Below are 23,456 nucleotides of genomic sequence, written 5' to 3' on the forward strand. Positions count from 1 at the left end.
AAGCAAATTGGTTTATGTAAGTTTAAATAAAACATTCTGCTTCATTCAAGCTTACAATGCTCAATAAGGAAATCCCACAAACATTGTCTTTACAGGTGCAATGGGAGATCACAATTTGTAAAGTATGAACAAATATAAAAGCACGTGTGAAATAAGACCAGACCAACACTGGCCCAGTAGAATATAGTAAAATAATACTCAAGTTATTCAAATTTATTTGAGCCCCCAGTAAAACTATGGTAGACCACGTTAAATGACTTTCAGGACTAAATTAAAATACCTATACTGGTTGGTGTACACAATGTATTGATACTAAGGATATAAAGTTGAAGATGAATGAAGAATGGAATATCTGTAAGGCATAACTGATAAAATAACTTAAAGGTGAAAATAAGAAAACTGAACATAATGGACATACAGCAGGGAAACTTGGCCTGGTATGAGAAATCAGAGCCTGAGCAGAGCGCCGAGAGGCGGACAGAGCAGGAAAGGGAAGTCAGGCTACCAGGCCTGAGGAGAGGTCAGAAAGGGAGCCCCATGAAGGGGTACTGAGAGCCCCAAACACAGTGTGAGGGCATGATGGCCATCCACGGAGGAGGGCGGCCCAAAATGGGGGTTCTGCCCATAAGGGTAAAGAAGGTATTCCCTCGAAGAGGTGGCCTGGCATGGAGAATTCACGGCCTGTGTAGGGTGTGGAGAGGATCTCTGTAGGGAATGAGCAGGGGAGATGTGCTAGAGCCCCAGTAAATAGGATGAAGAGAGCATCCACAGAGTGGTAGCCTGGCCTGGGTGGGTCAAAACCCAACCAGGTTGACAAGGCATCCCCAGACAGGAGTAATCCAGCATGATGCCTCAGTCTGCACAGGGCAAAGACAGACCTGAGGGAGGAGCCGCCCTCACTGGAGGGCAGGAGCAAAGCAGGGTGAGCAGGGGGTCCACAGGGGGCGTGACCTGCTCTGAGGAGTCAGAATCAAGCAGGGTCAAGAGGGTACAGTACTCTGCAGCCTCACAAGGGAATGGCCAAGCCTGAAGAAAGTGAAGAGTGTTCACGCAGAAGGTGAAGCCAATGTGTGATGTCAGAACCCACATGCAGTGAGGAGGGGATCAGCGTGCGGAAGGAGTCACAATGGGCGAGAGGTTACACACAGGGGAACTGAATAAATAAGAAAACGTATCAAGATAATGTGAACCAGGTTACCCAATGTCAGAAAAGGGAGTTACGGACACTAGACTAAGCCTTGTGATATCAGATGACAACTGCCATACTGGTATAAATTAGTTCCAATAGCTACATAAATAGATGTAGCTAGCTAGACAGGCAAGTAAGCGGCAAACAGGTATGTCTATGTATGTGTGCATATACACACACAAAGTAGGTCTGTGCAGACAGAGGGACTAGGAACGGTGACACCTCAACAACGTGAACACACCTACAGCCCAGATCTTGGCTTCACAGTATCATTTTCAATAAAAGGGATCAGGGCTCCTTAGAGGCACAGCTGCTTTCAAGGCTTGAGTAAGAAAGCTCCAGATGAGTCTGCAATACCTTATTACACCAGAAAACAACGAAGTATTCGAAGAAAGATGGAGATGCAGCAAACGATACAAAAGGTTACAGGGGCTCCCACTGGCCGAATGTGGAATAATGTGAGTATTACAATAAACAGTGAGGGTGTGGTAGAGCGAACTCGGGGACAGTGAAGACAGGGGAGCCTGGCGTGCTGCAGTGTGTGGGGCTGCAAGGAGTCAGACACGACTTAGCAACTGAACAACACGGTAGAATAACGACCCTCAAAGATGTTCACATCTTAATTTCTAAAACCTTCAAACATATTAGGTTACACAGCAAAGGGAAATTAAGGTTGCTAATCAATCACCTTAAATAGGGAGATTATACTGCGTTATCTAATGGGCTCACTGTAATCATAATGGTCACTCAAAGTGGAAGAAAGAGGCAGAAAGTCAGAGGGAGATAGAGCAAAGCAGGAAAGTCACAATTTTGACTTTGAAGAAGAAAGAGGGACAAGGAATTCAGGTAGCTGCTAAGAGCTGGAAGAGGCAAGGAAATGGATTCTCTCCTATAGCATCCAAAAAGGAATGCCGTCCTGATTTTATCCTTTGATTTCGGTCCACAATTTTACCAGTCCAATGAGACTGCCAACTTAAAAACTGCAAGTTGATAAATCTGTGTTGTTTTAAGATACCAGATTTGTGGCAATCAAGCTAATACAGATTATAACAAGGTAAAACCCATCAGATAAAATGGGGAGTAGCGAGTTGCTAGAGAGATACAGACATAACTAGACAGACCAAAGGGTGCAGACAGTAGAGAGTCTGACGGAGACGAAGGAGTCTACAGGCTCCGAGAGCTCAGCCGCAAACACTCATGGAGCAGCGGCAGGGGGCCTGGCAAACGTCGCCCAATCACACGATCGAAGTGGTCAGCAGCAGCAATGCGACAAATTAAACCCGTGTGTCCCCGGATAGACCACACACTGAGAAAGCACAGCGTCAATTCTGTGATAATACACAGCAGGAATCTAATCAGAAGTAAATATTCGATATGTCACACGACAAAAATAAATGACCTATAATCTTTATAAGTGTTAAGATTAAGAAAGCTAAGGAAAGACGGATCAAACTAAAGGACACTAAGGAGATACAGCAACTAAACAGAATGTGTGATTCTGAACTAGACCCTTTGCTATAATTTAGGCTATAACTGGGACAACTGGTGAAACTTGATGGTATCTGAATAAACTAGATGGTAAAAAAAAAATGTGTCAATGTCAATTTTAATTTTCTATCTTGAAGAGCTATGTTGCAGTTATGCAGGAGATCTTCTTTGCAGAAAACACATAGGGAAGTATTGGGTATAATAAAGCATCAAGTTAGCAACTTACTCTCAAACATTTTCAGGGGAGCAAAAAAAATTCTCTACACAGTACTTGTAACTTTTCAGTTAGCCTGAGAATATTTTAAAAGGAAAATCAACAAATGAATCAAAGAAAGAAATAAAATAAAACTCATAAATGCCCTCTCATAAAATGGTCTTGATTATATAAACTGATAAACTTTTCTTTATAAGTAATTTAGGCAATATGTTGATAAATTTTTAGTCTTAAATATGCATTATAGGGAATTCCCTGGGGGTCCCTTGTGGCTCAGCTGGTAAAGAGTCCACCGGCAATGTGGGAGACCTGGGTTCGATCCCTGGGATGGGAAGATCCTCTGGAGAAGGGAAAGGCTGCCCGCTCCAGTATTGTGGCCTGGAGGATCCCATGGACTGCGTAGGCCATGGTGTCGCAGAGTCAGACACGACTAAGCAAGCTCCACTTTCACCGGTGGCCCAGTAATTACGATTCTGTGCTTCCACTGCAGGGAGAACCGGTTCAGCCCCTGGTAGGGAACTGAGATCCCGCAAGTCATGAGGGATAGCTAACAAATAATTTTTAAAAACTGCTCCGACCCAATAAGCTTATCTCCGGAAATCTGGCCAAAGAAAATAATTCAAAACAAGTTCAATTTACATAGATGTTACTTTCAGTAGTACTTATAATAGTAAAAATGTTTAACCACTGAGGAATCCTATTAATGGGAAATTTGTGTCAACTACTATTCACATTGAAAATTCTATGCCAATGAAAATAATATATAAAAAGATTTGAATAACATGAAAAAATGTTCATGCTCTAACACCTACAAAGAGAATTTTGGCAATATCAAAATTACAAACATGTACTCCTTTTCACTCAGAAATTCCAGTGCTAGGGTTCTATTCTACTGATTTATACACACATATACAAAAGACTGTAAGTTTCTTACATATCGAAAGGTTTTTACCACTACATCGTTTGCAGCATCAAAAACTTACATGTTTCAACTAAATGATCAAGTCAGAAAAATTATGATACATCTACAAAACAGAATATTCTGTGGTTACAAAAAAGATAATAAGGAAGCTCTTTATGTACTATCGCAGAAGTCTCTCTACAATATTAAATGAAAAGAACAAGCTGCAAGAATGCGCCTAAAATTAGGAATATGTATATTATACACACACACACACAAACATAAACTTGTTTCTGGACTGCCTTGAGACGAATGTACAAGAAAAGAAAGCACTGCCGCTGCTGCTGTTGCTGAGTCGCTTCAGTCGTGTCCGACTCTGTGCGACCCTATAGACCGCAGCCCACCAGGCTCTCCCGTCCCTGGGATTCTCCAGGCAAGAACACTGGAGTGGGTTGCCATTTCCTTCTCCAAAAGAAAGCACTAGTTGCCTCCAAAGAAGGTAACCAGGTAGCTGAGAGAAACTTTTCACTATTTTTTCCTTTCTATGCTTTTTGCATTTTTTAGCATGTGACAATATGTTTCCTTTTAAATTAAGCCTAATGTTTAAAATTTAATACAATTTTATTATAAAAATACAAAAAGGTACTTTTCTGTCTTTCACATTTTCCATTAATCCTGTATTATTTAATCAGAGATTTAATATATTACTTTAAAAACTGACAGGATTAGGCATGACTACCTAGGAAAAAACATGGTTAAAATGTGTAGAATCATAGGTAAAAATGAAAGAAAAAAATTTAAAGGCTCATATTTTATTACTGCTCCTCCATATTATTTGAAAAAAGCCAAACAGAAACTTAAAATACTCTAACCTTTCATACAGCATACTATTACCCCAAATCCATGTTCCCATTTCATTCATTTCAAAAAATCTGTTTCACTGAATGGCTAAGATTCATATGTGCCCTGAGTACTCAGCTGTGTGGGACTCTTGGTGACCCCATGGACTGCAGCCTGCCAGGCTCTTCTGCCCATGGGATTTCCCAGGTAAGAATCCTAGAATGGGTTGCCATTTCCTCCTCCAGGGGATCTTCCTGACCCAGGGATGGAACCCGTGTCTCTTGTGTCTCCTGCACTGTACGTGGATTCTTGACCACTATGCTACCACATAGATAATACTAAGAAACAGTCTTTCTCCCTGGTCTGTTCAAAAAAAAAGAAAGCCTTAAAACAACCACTGAAGACTTCCTTGGTGGTCCAGTGGTTAAGAATCTGCCTGCCAATACAGGGGACATGGGTTCAATCCCTGGCTCAGGAAGATTCCACAGGCTGCAGGACAACCAAGTCCATGCACCACAACCACTGAGCCTGGGCGCCCCAGGCCAGTGCGCTACATCAAGAGAAGCCTCCACAATGCGAAGCCCCTATCCCGCAACTGGAGAGGAGCCTCCACCTGCCACCACTGGAGAAAGCCCTCATGCAGCCATAAATACTTATTTTTTTAATGCCAATATTTTCTATTTATTGTTTTTAAAGTTGGAATTATAAATAAAATCTATCCTATCTTAGAGTAACAGAATATATGAGTTTAGGTAGTAATTCTGAGAGAGGCCAGCTATGAGTTCTTGTTCCCATTCCCACTTCAGTGTGGCAGTCTGCAATCCACGGGAGACTCTCTGCTTCTCTTTCACCCTAAGCACACAGCCTGAAAAATAGATACTTAAAACCACGATCACCAGTGAGGCACATCCTAATTGCTAATGAAACAAATCAAAATGAGAGAAACGAAGGGTAGATCTAGGAAGAGACTAGTAAAGCTACAGGAAAGAAGTTAAACTGCAAGAGATCAGATCAGTTGACACTTTTCCGTATCTGGGTTTAAACCCAGGAATAAGCTAAACCAACACTAAGCTCCCCAGCTTCGAAAGGGTAAGGACTTCATTCAACAGAAATAAATCAGCTCTCTTTCCAAAAGCTGCTGCCTGATGTTAAGTGACATGATCAGGAACTGAAACCAGGTCTCGATTCTTAATCTAAATGCTATACTGTCTCTATCCTAACAAACTAAGCCTATATCTTCACCTGGAATATGTACAGGTTTCATTTCAACTTTGCTGTGACACACAAAGGATACAAAGATAGTTAATACAATAGGGCACGACTTCCCCTAGCAGCAGCAACTGCGACACAGAGCAACAGACAAACCCGTGTTACTCTACCAGTCACCACCTCAGCGTCTGCCTTGAAGAGAAGACAAAAGAGAAATTTTGCATTTATATCCAAACCACTTCAAAACATTTTGCCCCTTTCAGCTAAATGCCTTCTATTATAACCCTGCAAGTTAATAGACAACCTTATATTTCATCTTTTTTCATCAATAAAACAGGGAGATGCATGTACTGCTTGGAAATCTCCTTTAAAGTGGTATCATAATAAAATACATTAAAAAAAAATCAAATGCTGAAAAGACAACACGGCAGCTTAACATCTTAAAATAGCGTCAAATTAATTTAAGATTAAATACACACAGATCATTCCCAAATGACAGTTTGTATGGAATGATTCTGCAGAGCAATCTGCTTTAAACTGAGGCACTCCAATGCCAACATCTTCCAATTCTCTGTGCCACAAGAAGCCAAGATAACAGCTAATTCGAAACTGACCTAAATTTTCTTTTAAAAAGTATAACTACACAGAAACATTGATGTATCTGGCAATTCACAATACTACATATTGTGTTTTATTACGTTCAAACATTTCACTTAGTAGAAACTTGTTATTCAACTCTACTTGCTATGTAATTCTAAAGTAAATACCAGCTAAAAACAGAACTGTCTGCTAAACCTTACTTCTTTAAGAGCAAAAGAGCTAATTACTTTTTCTGGTTATTTTCACAATGGATACTGTTTAAACCTGCTTGGTTAATCAGTAAATATTCATTGATCAGGATCTAAGGACCAAATACTGCTTACATCAAAAGGTATTTAGACATAAGGAAAATACATAGTTAAATTCATTTAAAGTACTTAGTGGAGCTGATGCAATTCAAATAAAATGGGAAAAATTATTACCAGTAACTTAAAAACACTATTGTTAAAATAGCTAGTGACATTCTAGAATTTCTAAATACTCACTTGTAGCAGGTAAGAACTCCCCGGATCTAACAAGCTTACAGCCTCATTCTGCATTGTGTTCTGTTGTGTAATCGCATCTTCTCGTTTCCGCTCTTTCTGCCCAGCTTCGTCATCTTCATATTCATCTAAGCACTGAAAGAAAGAACAGTTTTCATTTTATTTCTATATGATATTAATAAAATGTTTTAATAGTACATGAAGATAAATTTTATAATGAATAGAAATATGGAGCATTCAGAAACTACTTTACACAATAAAAGTGTTCTTTTCAACAACAGGTGCATTTAATTCCTACAAACTAAATTATCTGCTTAAAAGCCAAACCTCACATGCACACCCCTGTCAACATCTTTTCTCGAGGCTATCACTACTAGTGACAGGGTTTGCTTAAAGCTGGGTTCATTTATGCTCTATCACTCTATCTTCAAGTAAATGGACTGTGTACCTTAAAGCACTTTTTGGAGGGTAATACAAGATACACCACACAGACACAGAATGTAGAATCTAATGGGAAGATGTGTACGCATGTGTGTGTATGGGCACAGATAACTCAACAATAGTGGCCCTTTTTCTACCTTAGTAGTACCTATGAGTATTTTCACGTCAAGAGTAAATCTTCAACAAAAGACTTTGTAGAACTTGTAACTTTAAAAATGAGTTTAATTTGGAATTGCAAATACAGAAAAAGAATTTCAGATGATGGGAACAGCATATGAGAAAGCTTGCATGAAAAAGCACTGTTTAAATAACTGAATCAACACCTGCATTATCTACCTCCAAGCTTTGCACATGAGGGGAGAAAAAAACCACAAACAGAAAACAAAACTCTATCCGTTACACCCCATGTGAAATGGTGGTCATCTAATCCTTGCAACTGAACACATTGTTAACTAACACAGTGCCTCTGTGTGTTCTATAAGAGACAAAAATAATCTCTCTGCAGGCACTCTGAGATATACCAATGGCAGGACGGCAGCAAAGGCAATAGGATTTACACAACGTACACAGAGAAAGACTGAAGCCACTGTGCAAAGCAGGGGTCACTAGAGCTTATGGTATAGGAGGACACAGAAACTCAGCGGCACATTCACAGACACAGGGCCATGGGGCGGGTATGGAAGAAGCATCTGCTGAGATGCAGTCTTAAATCAAGATGTTATGGAGAGAAAGCTGGGGGACAGAATGGAAGGGATGAATTAAAGAAACAGGTAGGTTGAGATTCCAGAAAATGCTCAGGGTCCCTCCTGTAATGCAACTAAGTGTGTACAGGTGTCACCTGGCCCTCATCTCGTCACCCTGTAGGAACTAGGGCTTAGGTAACTGGTACAAGAAATATGATAAGATTATGGCTGCTGCTATTGCTGTAACAAACTGTTCTTGTTCTGACCCAGGAGACTAGTGTCTTCTACCAGGATCCATGAGCCCATAGGAGGCTAACTCGTTAGCCTGTGAGAGGCTAAGATCTCAGATCCTTTAAAGTTCTTGACAGAGGCGAGTAATGGAAAGGCATATGCTCTGTTCACAAAGAAATACAGATAATAAATAGCCTTAGAAGTCTGCACTTTTTGTTACATAACATGGAAAGATGTTCTAGTGATACAATTCCCTGGAATATAAACAAAACATGATCAAGACTGACTTGGGGCAGGAACTCGTACCAGCAATTCAGAGTTCTGATTAATAGGGGTAGGGACCAACAGTGGAAAGACTAGTTAAACAACACAGCAGGTGATGTGGTCCTATGAAAAATGATGTATTTAGGAATTCCCTGTAGATCCAGTGGATAAGACTCAGTGCTTTCACTTTTGGAACCCACATTCAACCCCTGGTTGGGGAACTAAGATCCCACAAGCCATGCAGCAGGGGCAAAAACAAAAAAACAAAGATATATCTGAGGTAGGAAACAGACTCAATAAAAGAAATCTAGCAAAGGGTACCAAAGTTTAAGAAATTAGTACTGATTAGAAGAAGAATCTCTCTTAGAACTTTTAAAAAGACTTTTTCAAACCAAGAAATAAATGTTTTATGCCAAAGTAACAACAAAATTTAAAAGCAAAGCTATAGTTAAGACATTGATGTCCACTATCAACACTGACCTGCCTCTTGAGAAACCTATATGCAGGTCAGGAAGCAATAGTTAGAACTGGACATGGAACAACAGACTGGTTCCAAATAGGAAAAGGAGTACGTCAAGGCTGTATATTGTCACCCTGCTTATTTAACTTCTTTGCAGAGTGCATCATGAGAAATGCTGGGATGGATGAAGCACAAGCTGGAATCAAGATTGCCGGGAGAAATATCAATAACCTCAGATATGTAGACGACACCACCCTTATGGCAGAAAGTGAAGAGGAACTAAAGAGCTTCTTGATGAAAGCGAAAGAGGAAAGTGAAAAAGTTGGCTTAAAGCTCAACATTCAGAAAACGAAGATCATGGCATCCGGTCCCATCACTTCATGGCAAACAGATGGGGAACCAGTGGAAATACTGTCAGACTTTATTTTGGGGGCTCCAAAATTACTGCAGATGGTGACTGCAGCCATAAAAATTAAAAGATGCTTACTCCTTGGAAGAAAAGTTATGACCAACCTAGAGAGCATATTTTAAAGCAGAGACATTACTTTGCCAACAAAGGTCCATCTAGTCAAGGCTATGGTTTTTCCAGTGGTCCTGTATGGATGTGAGAGTTGGACTGTGAAGAAGACTGAGCGCCAAAGAATTGATGCTTTTGAGCTGTGGTGTTGGAGAAGACTCTTGAGAGTCCCTTGGATTGCAAGGAGATCTAACCAGTCCATTCTGAAGGAGATCAGCCCTGGGATTTCTTTGGAGGGAATGATGCTAAAGCTGAAACTCCAGTACTTTGGCCACCTCATGCAAAGAGTTGACTCTTTGGAAAAGACTCTGATGCTGGGAGGGATTGGGGACAGGAGGAGAAGGGGACGACAGAGGGTGAGATGGCTGGATGGCATCACTGATTCGATGGACGTGAGTCTGAGTGAACTCCGGGAGTTGGTGATGGACAGGGAGGCCTGGCGTGCTGCAGTTCATGGGGTCGCAAAGAGTAGGACACGACTGAACGACTGAACTGAGCTGATCAACACAGATGTTAGCATCACTCTGGAAGTGCTATCTGATAAAACCGGGGAAGAGGAATAAGAGATTTTAGCATTAGAAATAAATTTTCATCATTTCAAGTGTATGAAAACTTATGATAAAAACACTAGAAAAGAGAAAGGAGTACAGAAATTCCTCAATAGATAGTACCAAGAGGTCAACAGAGGCTTCCCAGGGGGCGCTAGTGGTAAAGAATCTGCCTGCCAATGCAGGCAATGCAAGAGATACAGGTTCAATCCCTGGGTCAGGAAGATCCCTGGAGAAGGAAATGGCAACCCACTCCAGTATTCTTGCCTGGAAAATTCCACGGACAGAGGAACCTGGCAGGTTACAGTTTATGGGGTCACAAAGAGTCAGACACAACTAAGTAACTAACACTTTCACTTCACAAAGAAAGAAATGTTAGTGGAGGTATTAAAATGAGTTCTATGTTAGATTAAAAAATTATAAGAATTTGGAATTTGGAATCTGAGAGACCAAGATTCAAATTCCAGGTTGGTCACTTAAAATAGTGATAAACATCTACTGATAACTGAGTATCATCTAGGTGTAGACCACTGTTAAGCACTGACAGCTAGTATTTCAAACACAAGTAATTTTCACAAAAATCACAGGAGGTGTGTACTACTTTATATAAGAAGAATGTGAGGATTAGAATTAAGCAAGAGGCTGAAGGACACAAAATTGTTGAGGGGTGCAGTCAGAACTCTAGCCCAAGCCATTTAAAGACAAACCACAAACTCAATTTTCCAACTACCACGTATAACCTATTTATCACTCATGAAATCCATTTAGTGCACCATAACCCAGAGTTCAAATGAAGAAAAAAGAGAGAAATTATCAGTGAGCACTTTTTCAGTGGAACTCTGGTTTCATACTACTTGTGACGGTCTTAGGTCACCGTGCAGGACACAGAATTACTGAAAGTTACAGGAAAAATGGAGTAGCTAAGAGCTAACTATTGTTGTAGCTGGATAACAGTTATATAACGATTCATCTACTCTAGTTCTGTATACGTTAACGTTTTTACCTTTTTTTTTTTTTTTTTTTCATTTTAAAGGGACTTCTAGGAATTCTATCAGGTCTCATTGCCATGTTTATTTCAGTCACTGACAGCAGACCAAACTTCCCCAGGTCTCACCCCAACACTGGCACAGACTCTTGTTTCCATACTGCCTGGTATATTCCTTAATCTGACCCAGTCCTTTGTCCCTCCTCTCCCTTCTAAATTATTCCTTAGTGCCCTCTGGAATTCCTGCTGATTAACATTTTGCTTTTCTCAGCTACAGAATGAAACCTAGTTGGCTCCTTGAAAATGACCTTTCTCCAGTAAGTTGCACTCAACTTGAAGCTATGTTTTTGAAGTTCTTTCATACCTTTGGGCCTGGTGAAAGGATTCCCTGTTCTTTTGACTGTTTCTCTGGCCAATGATTCTTATTCAGTCAATACCACTCCCTAAGAAGCAGGCGATTTTGTGGAGGAATTTCTGCTCATGTTGATAATTTAAAAATATATATTACTTGTTTATGGATCAGATGCATGAAATGGGTATCTTGCATAATTGAAAAATTTATAATTTGAAAAATTAGTCCCTCTAAGAAAGAACTGACTCACATCCCATCCAAATGTAGACTGTAATACTGAACAGTCATGCAGAAGAAAAATCTGTTTGTAATTTAGTCAGTTCAGTTACTCAGCCGTGTCCAACTCTTTGTGACACCATGGACTGCAGCACGCCAGGCCTCCCTGTCCATCACCAGCTCCCAGAGTTTACTCAAACTCATGTCCATTGAGTCGGTGATGCCATCCAACCATCTCATCCTCTGTCGTCCCTTCTCCTCCTGCCTTCAGTCTTTCCCAGGATCAGGGTCTTTTCCAATGAGTCAGCTTTTAACATCAGGTGGTCAAACTTTTGGAGTTTCAGCTTCAGCGTCAGTCCTTCCAATAAATGCACAGGACTGATTTCCTTTAGGATGGACTAGCTGGATCTCCTTGCAGTCCAGGGGACTCTCAAGAGTTGTCTCCAACACCACAGTTCAAAAGTATCAATTCTTTGGTGCTCAGCTTTCTTCATAGTCCAACTCTCACATCCATACATGACTACTGGAAAAACCACAGCTTTGAGACTTAGACGGGCCTTTGTTGGCAAAGTAACGTCTATGCTTTTTAATATGCTGCCTACATTGGTCATAGCTTTTCTTCCAAGGAGCGTTTTTTAATTCCATGGCTGCAGTCACCATCCGCAGTGATCTTGGAGCACAAAAATTACCTGAGCCTAAACACATTTTATGGGGGTGGGGGGGAGGGTGTTGTGGGTAGAGGTTTCAGGATTTTAAAATACATATGGATTTTTTTCCAAGAAGATAACTAACCTTTAAAAGCAGAGAATAAGATATTTCATTTTTGTTAATAATAATATTTTTTTAAGTTGCTCAACATTTTGGAAAATGTCACTGGCAGCAAAGCTATTTGTGGTATTTGACTCACTAATAAAGCACACTTCTATCAGTCCAAAAAAAGGTTTTTAAAATATCAAATATTTAATAAGTTCAAAGACCAAAATAACTAAAGAGGACCCATTTCACGATCGCTTTTCACTACCAATTTTAAAAAGGAGATTCCCACAGAGAAAAAAGCAACCAACATATCATTTGCCTACTTTAAACACAATATACATTAAATTATTTTTTCTTTCTTCACAATAACCTTTTTAAATGCTTCTAGTATACGGAGAGGGGCTTCCCAGGCGACACTAATGGTAAAGAACCTGCTGACCAGTGGAGGAGACAGAAGAGACGCAGGTTCGATCCCTGGTCAGTGGGGTCTCCTAGAGAAGGGCATGGCAACCTACTCCAGTATTCTTGCCTGGAGAATCCCAGGGACAGAGGAGCCTGGAGGTTACAGTCCACATGGTCACAAGTGTCTGACATGATTGAAGCGACTTGGTGTGCTTGCATATATGGAAAAGAGATATATTCAACAGAGCTTTGTACTTACATCAATTAGAATTCTTGGACAGTAAAGGTATACCTAAGCACAACAATCATCACTCAGAGCTATTATTTTTCTGAAACTATGCACATTCAACTAAAGAAAGTACAATTTTTAAAAATGTCATATGCATTAAAAATCATTTAATTTCCAATACAATAAGTGCCTAAGCCAAGTTTTGACACTTCCATAATTAGAATAAATTGTGTGGTCTACTATCTAGTTTTTGGAAAACCTAGCTAGAGACTGGTTCACGTTCCTTTTTCTTATTTATTCCCTATCATAAGCGAGGAGTTTTACAAATGAATTGGACAATTCATTCACCTCCAAACAATAGCTCATAAAATCCATTTTAAAATATTAGTTCCCTTAATTTTCAGAATCCCTCCCCCAAAATGTAATATCGTATTTTTCTTTCCAAATGCCTCAGTCTCTGTGATCTATGCACATCTGATCTTACTATAAGGAATCCATACAAATTCTTCAGGTGTTTTAGTTTTTCAGTAAATTTTTGCACAATATAATTACTTCTCTATAAGATGCTAACACTAGGGAATAGCAGTACATTTTCATCATATGAATCAGAACAAGGAACATGATTAAAACAGAACTAAACACCCAAGTAATCTTAATTGTATCAATGTACAGTAAATCATACAAATGTGGCTCTAAAGGCATGCTGATTTCCCTTCGCATTTAAAAGAAAATCAATTAAGCAATCTAAGCAAAGCTTTTAGAAAAAAGAAATAACTACACAGCTCCAGGGAAGCGGAAAAAATTCTGTATTTGGGATCACACAATTATAAACCATGAATTTGGGTAAGTGACTGTGCTCCCCAAGATGAAAGTTACTATGTCCAGGAAAGATGTCAGGAGAGTTTAAAGACAGATTTCACTTGCTCTCTTCAGAGAGACCACGCCAATCCTATCAGCACCACTGTCGCTTCATGTGCCTCCCTCTTGGTAAGACACTTTCTTCCATCCTCCATTAGTCCTTTCTCTAGCATAGACTACTCTGTCATACTCAACCTCTGCCTAGCTTTTCCTAGCCTTCCCACTCTGCTCCTAAGTCAAGAAACGGTTAACAAGAGAACCTTTACAGCTCAGCAAAAAGGATGCCGAAGTAAGATCAAATTAATATGAGCATTTTTATGTAAAAAGAACTAAGCAAAATAAATAACCGTGGTTCTCACATTAGGTAGCTGAAAAAGGTCACACGTATCTATAATACAATGATTGTAAACTGCTACAAACAAGCACGTGCACACGTAGACACACACACACACACACACACACAGCCTCAAGCTAGAAAAAGTTTGGGAACTAAGTGGGGTAAACTAAAATATATAAATTTTCAAGACTAATCATTAAACATCCTGATTAACTTTGTAAACTAGCAACCAATTTCATCTATCACACTGAATCAGTTATGCTGTCTAACAACTTGGTAACATAAAACATAAATACTTTGAGTTCATGAATTTAAAAGCTGAATTTGCACCATTAGACTAAAAAAGCAATCTTATTTGTAAAGAACCTAAAAATGTAATACTCTAAAAAACAAAATTTCATTTTCCACAATTTTAAAGTACCTTCCCCACCCACAAATTCTACACTGATACTATCAGACACGACCCAGGCAAGGACAATTCAACCATACTACCTCCTGCTGGGATCCCATCAGATCTCAGGGCTCAGCAGTGTCAAGGTCTTTGAAGAGCAACAACATTCATGATTAGAGAGGCAGCATTCTCATTTTCAGCAAACTCAACAAATAATAATAACAGCTTAAAAACTACAGTTACTTTTTAAACAGAAAATGACATTTTTCCTAATCACAAAATTAATGTACATTACAGGAAAACTTTTAAAATAGAGAAAAGAAGAAAATAAAAATCACCCTTTATTTTAAAATAAACAACCATCATCACTTTAATACAAATCACTCTAATAGAACTCTTTCTTTTTTAAACCCATAAATCTATAGTTGTAGGTATCTTGTTTTGAGATTTAGTCATATTATGTGTGCATGCTAAGTCGCTTCAGTCATGTCCAACTCTGCAACCCCACAGACCATAGCCTGCCAGGCTCCTCTGTCCAAGCAATTTTCCCGGGAAGAATACTGGAGTGGGTTGCCATGACCTCCTCCAGGGAATCTTCCTGACCCAGGGATCGAACCGGCGTCTCCTGAGTTGGCAGCAGGATCTTTACCACTAGAGCCACTTGGGAAGCCACCTCTTCATTTTCACAAAAATGTTAGTAGCTGCATAGTATGGTATTAGATTATGAACACAGCATGATTTATTCAATCAGATCTATGTTGTAGGATATATAAGCTAAATAGCCTTTCAAATAAATGTTTGTGCCCCTCTCTAATCTTTATAGCTCTTTAAACATGCTGCCAAATTTTCCTTCAAGAACGTTAAGGTTGTCTCACTGGCCTTCCCAGGTGGCCCAGTGGTAAAGAATCCCCTGCCAATGCTGGAGGTGCTAGAGACAAGGGTTGATCCCTGGATCAGGAAGATCTACTGGAGTAGAAAATGGCCACCAGCTTCAGTATTCTTGCCTGGAAAATTCCATGGACAGAGGAGCCTGGCAGACTCCAATCCATGGAGTCACAAAGAGTCGAACACAACTGAACACACCGTTATTATGATTGTTTTAACTCTCACCGAACGTAGTAGGCAAATAATGGTTTCACTGAATTCTAGTTAGCAGGATGAACTTCTGTTCTCTTTTTACTGGCTTTATGTAGTTCTTTACATATTTTCACTTTTTTTTTTTTTTTACTGATACCCTCTCTCAATTTTTATACCGGTTTATTCATTTCTTTAGTATTTCCAAAAGCTCTTCTTACAATAAGATGGAACCCTTGTCTAGCATTTTGTCAATTTATTGTTCTAGCTCACCTCTTAATTGTTTAAGTTTTCCTTCTGGGATTTTCTTCCTGTGGTTTTATGTTAATAAGATGTTTTTCCCACTTTAAAGACCTAATAAACACATACTTTAATTTTCACCATTTTTAAACTTTTCCATCTCATATCTAATCTCTTGTATGCTGAGTCTGGACTCCAATAACTCTCTCTTCATAAGCAAGTGTCCTAGTCACAGGCACGGGCAGCCCACAGCTGCAGCACTGGCAGGAGGTGGGTGAGCAGCAGTCCTACGTTCACCCTCTGGGGCTCTAAGCAATCCCTAACTCTGCACCACCAACTCAAAATGGCATCTTTGTGTCTCTATATACGGCTATGCCTTAGCTTTCTATTATGCTCTGCTGATCAATTTATGTTAATGGCCAAATCACATTATTTTTATCACTAAAGTTAATAGGATTAAGGGTTTCCCTGGTGGCTCAGACAGTAAAGAATCTATCCACAATGCTGGAGACCCAGGTTTGATCACTGGGTGGGGAAGATCCCCTAGAGAAGGAAATGGCAACCCACTCCAGTATTCTTGCCTGGGAAATCCCATGGACAAGAGAAGCCTGGCAGACTGCAGTCCCTGGGGCCCCAAAGAGTCGGACACGACAGAGCAACTAACACACACTGTCTCCAGCAGTTTCCCTTCAACAAGATTCATTTTCAAAACTGTCTGGCCATTCCCAGATCACAAATTCTTCTGGTAGAATAATTATTTCAATACATTTGAATTAATGTATAAATTATTTGGAGAAAATCAGACAACATTAATTAGCTGTGTGATCTTATAAAACGGGAGCATACCAGGGTTGTGCAATGAGTTAGAACTAAGGAAATGAAAGTAGATAAGAACTGTGGACAAACACAGCCAACAGCAGTGGAATCTGAATGAACTGAAACAGAAAATCAGTAAGCAGTAGTAACAAGACACATCTAGATTTCTAGTTCAGGGTATCATTCTGGCACACAGATAATTTAGAAAGAGAAGAAATGATGAGAAGTTTGGTACGGAGCATCTAAATATTTTTAGCATATGTAAGAGGAAAGGAAGGACCAAGGGAAAACTCAAAGGCTAAACCTCTTCTAGTAAAACCGCAAGGGAGGCTCTCAACATGGCTCAAATGCAGATAAGTTAGACAATACAGGCAAACAAACATTGAAACAGTTCTTACAGAGGGTTCTCTAGCTTCTCAGAGAAGCAACTGTGCTTATCTGCTGACATACATGGGTAAAAGTTTAGGACGAGGTAGTGGGGTATAGGCTTCAAAGTTTAAAATATGTTTAGTTGAGTCACTTAGTCGTGTCCAACTCTTTGGGACCCCATAAACCGCAGCACACCAGGCCTCCCTGTCCATCACCAACTCCCAGAGTCCACCCAAATCTATGTCCATCGAGTCGGTGATACCATCCAACCATCTCATCCTCTATCGTCCCCTTCTCCTCCTGCCCTCAATCGTTCCCAGCATCAGGGTCTTTTCCAATGAGTCAGCTCTTTGCATGAGGTGGCCTAAGTACTGGAGTTTCAGCTTTAGCATCATTCCTTCCAATGAACATTCAGGACTGGTCTCCTTTAGGATGGACTGGCTGGATCTCCTTGCAGTCCAAGGGACTCTCAAGAGTCTTCTCCAACACCACAGTTCAAAACATCAATTCTTCGGCACTCAGCTTTCTTCACAGTCCAACTCTCACATCTATACATGACCACTGGAAAAACCATAGCCTTGACTAGACCGATCTTTGTTGGCAAAGTAATGTCTCTGCTTTTGAATATGCTATCTAGGTTGGTCATAACTTTTCTTCCAAGGAGTAAGCATCTTTTAATTTCATGGCTGCAGCCACCATCTGCAGTGATTTTGGAGCCCCAAAAGATAAAGTCTGACACTGTTTCCCCTGTTTCCCATCTATTTGCCATGAAGTGATGGGACCAGATGCCATGATCTTCATTTTCTGAATGTTGAGCTTTAAGCCAACTTTTTCACTCACCTCTTTCACTTTCATCAAGAGGCTTTTTAGTTCCTCTTCACTTTTTGCCACTAAGGGTGGTGTCATCTGCATATCTGAGATTCTTGATATTTCTCCCAGCAATCTTGATTCCAGCTTGTGTTTCTTCCAGTCCAGTGTTTCTCATGATGTACTCTGCATAGACGTTAAATAAGCAGGCTGACAATATACAGCCTTGACGTACTCCTTTTCCTATTTGGAACCAGTCTGCTGTTCCATGTCCAGTTCTAACTGTTGCTTCGTGACCTGCATATAGGTTTCTCAACAGGCAGATGAGGTGGTCTGGTATTTCCAACTCTTTCAGAATTTTCCACAGTTTATTGTGATCCACACAGTCAAAGGCTCTGGCATAGTCAATAAAGCAGAAATAGATGTTTTTCTGGAACTCTCTTGCTTTTTCCATGATCCAGCAGATGTTGGCAATTTGATCTCTGGTTCCTCTGCCTTTTCTAAAACCAGCTTGAACATCTGGAAATTCACAGTTCACGTATTGCTGAAGCCTGGCTTGGAGAATTTTGAGCATTACTTTACTAGCATGTGAGATGAGTGCAACTATGCGGTAGTCTGAGCATTCTTTGGCATTGCCTTTCTTTGGGATGGGAATGAAAACTGACCTTTTCCAGTCCTGTGGCCACTGCTGAGTTTTCCAAATTCGCTGGCATATTGAGTGCAGCACTTTCACAGCATCATCTTTCAGGATTTGAAATAGCTCAACTGGAATTCCATCACCTCCACTAGCTTTGTTCATAGTGATGCTTCCTAAGGCCCACTTGACTTCACATTCCAGGATGTCTGGCTCTAGGTGAGTGATCACACCACGGTGATTATCTTGGTCGTGAAGATCTTTTTTGAACAGTTCTGTGTATTTTTGCCACCCCTTCTTAATATCTTCTGTTTTGTTAGGTCCACACTATTTCTTTCCTTTATTGAGCCCATCTTTGCATGAAATATTCCCTTGGTATCTCTAATTTTCTTGAAGAGATCTCTAGTCTTTCCCATTCTGTTGTTTTCCTCTATTTCTTTGCACTGATCGCTGAGGAAGGCTTTCTTATCTCTCCTTGCTGTTCTTGGGAACTCTGCATTCAGATGCTTGTATCTTTCCTTTTCTCCTTTCCTTTTCGTTTCTCTTCTTTTCACAGATCAGCTGTTACTAATTTAAAGCTTATCACTGCTGTGAGTCCAATTCTACTGTATAAACTTAATTCATAAATATTTTCAGGAGTTGTCTAATTTTTGGAATGAGCAAGGAGGATCTCCACATATCCTTTAACTGTTCAAACAGGTAACTCAGAAGCAAGTCTTATCCAACATATTATTTGTGCAATTATACTTGAACATAACAACTTTGTTAATACCATCTTCTATCAATATCTAACTTTCTCCCACTGGATTTTTTTTTTTTTTAAGTTACCAAGCTTAGTAAGAAAGACTCCAGAATCATACTAGTTTTAGGTGAAAATTCTTTCTACAATCTTTATACTATTCACTTTCTTTTATTAACTACAATCCAAGTCTCAACATAACTGTATTTGTCTTAATGATTAGTAATTCCAAGTACTAGCCTTTGGTATTTACAACATAAAAATTCCTCAACATGAGTCACACAAACAACGCTAGGGAAAAATAGTCACGAGAATAAGGAGAGAGACTATCTTCAAAAGGAACTACAAAAAAGACACAAATATGTAAAGTATATTCTATCTTAAAAGTATCAGTGATGGTTCTTAGTAAGTTTAGTGCTCAGGCTGGAGAAACAAACATCACATTCTTAAAGCTCAGTAGTTCAAAAGCTATTGATTATACTCCCAGAGAAGCAATGAGTAATCAAAGAAAACAAACAACCCAAAATACCTATATTTAGCTTTCAATAGATATACACATTGTCTAAGATTTTCAGCTCACAACATACTTGGTTTAAATGAAAATAAAAATAGTGAAACCTCTGAACATTTCTTTTTCTTTTTTATTTTAGAGATACCTTTGAACATTTAGAGTATCCCGGTGGCTAAGATGATAATCTGCCTGCAATGCAGGAGACCTGAGTTCAATCCCTGGGTTGGGAAAATCCCGTGGAGAAGGGATGGCAACCCACTCGTCTATTCTTGCCTGAAGAATCCCATGGACAGAGGAGCCTGGCGGGCTACAGTCCATGGGGTCCCAAAGCGTCAGACAATGACTAAGCAACTAACACTTTCACACTTTGAACATTTGATTGATGCTTATATTTTAAAAGTAATGTCACTAATGTCAATGCCATAATTTGTCTTTTTTTTTTTAATTAAAAATCACTTTAATTCTGAAACCCAAGCTAGGCAGTAAATTGGCTATGTGTATAAACAGGTTTTAGCAAAGGGTAGAAAGATGGAGATACTCAGCCTAAATGAAATTAGCTAAAGACCCAGGTGGCATATTTACGAACATGTCTTTTTTAACATGGGCTTCCCTGGTAGTGTTAGTGGTAAAGAATACACCTGCCAATGCAAAAGACATAGGTTCAGTCCCTGGAGTAGGAAATGGCAACCTGTTGCAATAGTCTTGCCTGGAAAATTCCATGGACAGAGGAGCCTGGGATGTGCTACACTCCATGGGGTTGCAAAGAGTTGGACACGACTGAGCACACAGCACACCCGTTTAATATACTCTAAAAAATACAGTACAGCTTATTAGAGGTTCCGTATTTCTGTACTGGGATTCCCAGGTGGTCCAGCAGTAAAGAGTTCACCTGCCAATGCAGGCCTGGGTTCGATCCCTAAGTTGGGAAAATACCCTGGAGGAGGAAACGACAATCCATTCAGGTATTCTTGCTTGGGAAATACTATGGACAGAGGAGCCTGGTGAGCTACAAACAGAGGGATTGCACAATGTGGGACACGACAGAGCAACTGAACACATTATCTGATTTAAGCAATCCAGCATTCACAACTTTTCCACAGCTATATCCAATGATGCATGCTAGTCATATGATTATGATTCTTCAACTTCCTAGATGTTTGGGCAATAATATACTTAATTACTCTATGCTTCAGTTTTTTTTTTCATCTTAAAATGGGGATGACAATAATTAAGTCCCATAAAATTTTAAGGATTAAAGGAAATACGTATACAAAAAGCTAAAAACTAGTGATGCACAAAGGAGTATTACAACTTAGTAAATGTTTTATTATCATTATAACAATTTCCATCAAAGAGCACTCAGATGTACAAGTAAACAAGCTGATAATAGCAACAGCTAACTTTTATTGGACATTTACAATATACTAGGCACTATTTTAATACTTTATTTGGATGATCACATTTAATCCTCACAGGTACGTACTAGTACGGATTCCTTTGCCCAATGCTGTTTCAACTGAAATCGCTTTCTCCCTTCTCTTCTGTGTTAATCCAACCACAAAAATGGTAGGTGCTTTGTATTTACCAAATGAAACCTTGTCTAATTATTTCAAATGTAAAACATCATATTATAAATTCTCAATTCCTTAATTTTTAACTCATTCTAGTTCTTGATTACATACACTATATATTTATAGCACTGGTGCCTTTTATGTTGCAAATTCTGCCTACTTAATTAGGTCTCAAGGTTTCCAAACTGCAGAGACCTCATCCAGTATTATTTCTGGATCGTTCAGCTTCTTGTCAGTACACCTATATAATGGGAACATAATGAATATACATGTAAATTCCCTAACAATCTTTCCGAAGACTGTCCTATGGCTTCACTGATGGCTCAGTGGTAAAGAAACTATCTACCAAAGCAGGAGATGCGAATTTGATCCCCAGGTTGGGAAGATCCTCTGGAGAAGGAAATGGCAAACCAAACCAGTATTCTTGCCTGGGAAATCCTATGGACGGAGGAGCCCCGGTAGGCTACAGTCCATGGGGTCACAGAAGAGTTGGACTCAACTTAGCTACTAAACAAGAAAACTGGCCTATACAAATTTTCAACAATTTTAACAGCATATTTATTCCCTTTTATTCAAAAACATTCCTTTTGCTTAAAAATACATTTTGAAAAATCTGTAATCAGTTTGAAATAACTTCTGATAATCACAGTCACTTTCATTATAGATTCTATCAAAAACAGAATTTTCCAAAACTCGCTGTATACAGAATACTGTAAGAAACACTATGTAAATGCAGTAAAGACTCATTTCTTCAGCAATGAACAAGCAACACTTTCCTCTTACATAATGAATATGGATCATTCTCAGCATCAAATCCCTGCTCTTGAAGAATGAAAACTAGTGATTAATAAATTCAGAGGACCCCAAACTAAAACAAGTCTAAAAGGACTGTAGGCAGAAGCCCTGAAACTTTTAAAATAAGTTATCTTACTAGCTTTTGTGAGTATGGGTATTTATAAAAACACTCAGAATTTCCTATAGTCAAACCACCTGTTAAAGTTTTAGGGGGCAGGGAGAAAAAAGATTATTCAATAGAACAGAAGGCAATCTGACACATGAGAAGATTTCCCCAATGCAATTTGCTTCTCTGAGAATTCAGAAATATTTGGAAAAACACAATGAAGAATAATTTGTATACATATTCGAACAAAAAAGAATGATAGCACTGAATCTCTGAAAATGAGCAACTGTCCTGGAATCCTCTTTTCTGCTTTCAGAAACAAAGCCACCAAACAACTTCTCTGTTTCCTTCGGCCAGAATTTTCGCCAATGGTCAGTACTATTAAAAAGCAACTAAATAAGGAAAGGCTAGAGGAAAAGGGATCCTAGAGAAGAATATGTGGAGAGTCATAATTTTGCTACAGGGCCCACACGCACAGCTAAAGCTCTGTACAGATCCTACAGAGACAACGTAGCTTTTTGATGTGGTGTCTACAAAGCTCATTTTCAGTCCTCTTTCTCTTCAGGAGCATTTGTCTAGCCCCATCAGGAAGCTTTACATTTGTTTAAATTTCCTTGTCCCCTATGCATATCCCCTCATCCCCCACGTGGTCAATCTGAAAGCAATTTATCATATAAATCATTCATACTAATATATACTTCCATTTTTAAGAACAGTTTCTCTCACAGAAAAATATAAAGTTTTGTCTGTGCAAACAAACTAAAACTGATCTTGAATGTAAGTGAGCACTTAATACAGAGACAGGCATACTACAGGTACTTGAATTCTAATAAGCGAATGAGCAACTTCACAAGTAAACTGCCTAATCTGCTTGGGCGCAGCACGCTCCCCCCACCGAGGGTCTCTCCTCAGCACTCCCTTAGTCCTACATCTTTCATGTCTCTCTCATCCCGTGGCCCCAAGACTCAAGGACTCAGGCCTACCTGCTGTACCATCTTCCTTTATCCCAGGCTTCTACTCATAATATGAGCCAAGTAAGCAACCCAACCTGCATGACCAGGAGATTCCAATTTCTCAAGCTCTTTTATACTCTGGATACACAGATCTTGGGTATGAAGAGGATACAGGAACTAGGAGAGAACTGAGCAGCTGGGAGTATAGGAATGCAGCTTAAAGAAACTCAATCCTGTAATGGTTTGAT

The 23,456-nt window shown here is 39.5% G+C and overlaps 1 protein-coding gene across 2 annotated transcripts in view; it reads right to left on the reverse strand.

The window, feature by feature from the left end:
* Positions 1-23,456, reverse strand: part of PAWR (pro-apoptotic WT1 regulator) — a 117,957-nt gene that overhangs the window by 34,146 nt on the left and 60,355 nt on the right. For both annotated transcript variants that reach the window (XM_018047594.1, XM_018047593.1), the window contains exon 3: positions 6,927-7,058. In XM_018047594.1, coding sequence (XP_017903083.1) covers positions 6,927-7,058 — 132 coding nt within the window. The remainder of the gene's footprint in view (positions 1-6,926; positions 7,059-23,456) is intronic.

Source organism: Capra hircus, chromosome 5, assembly GCF_001704415.2.
Source record: "Capra hircus breed San Clemente chromosome 5, ASM170441v1, whole genome shotgun sequence".
NCBI lineage: Eukaryota > Metazoa > Chordata > Mammalia > Artiodactyla > Bovidae > Capra > Capra hircus.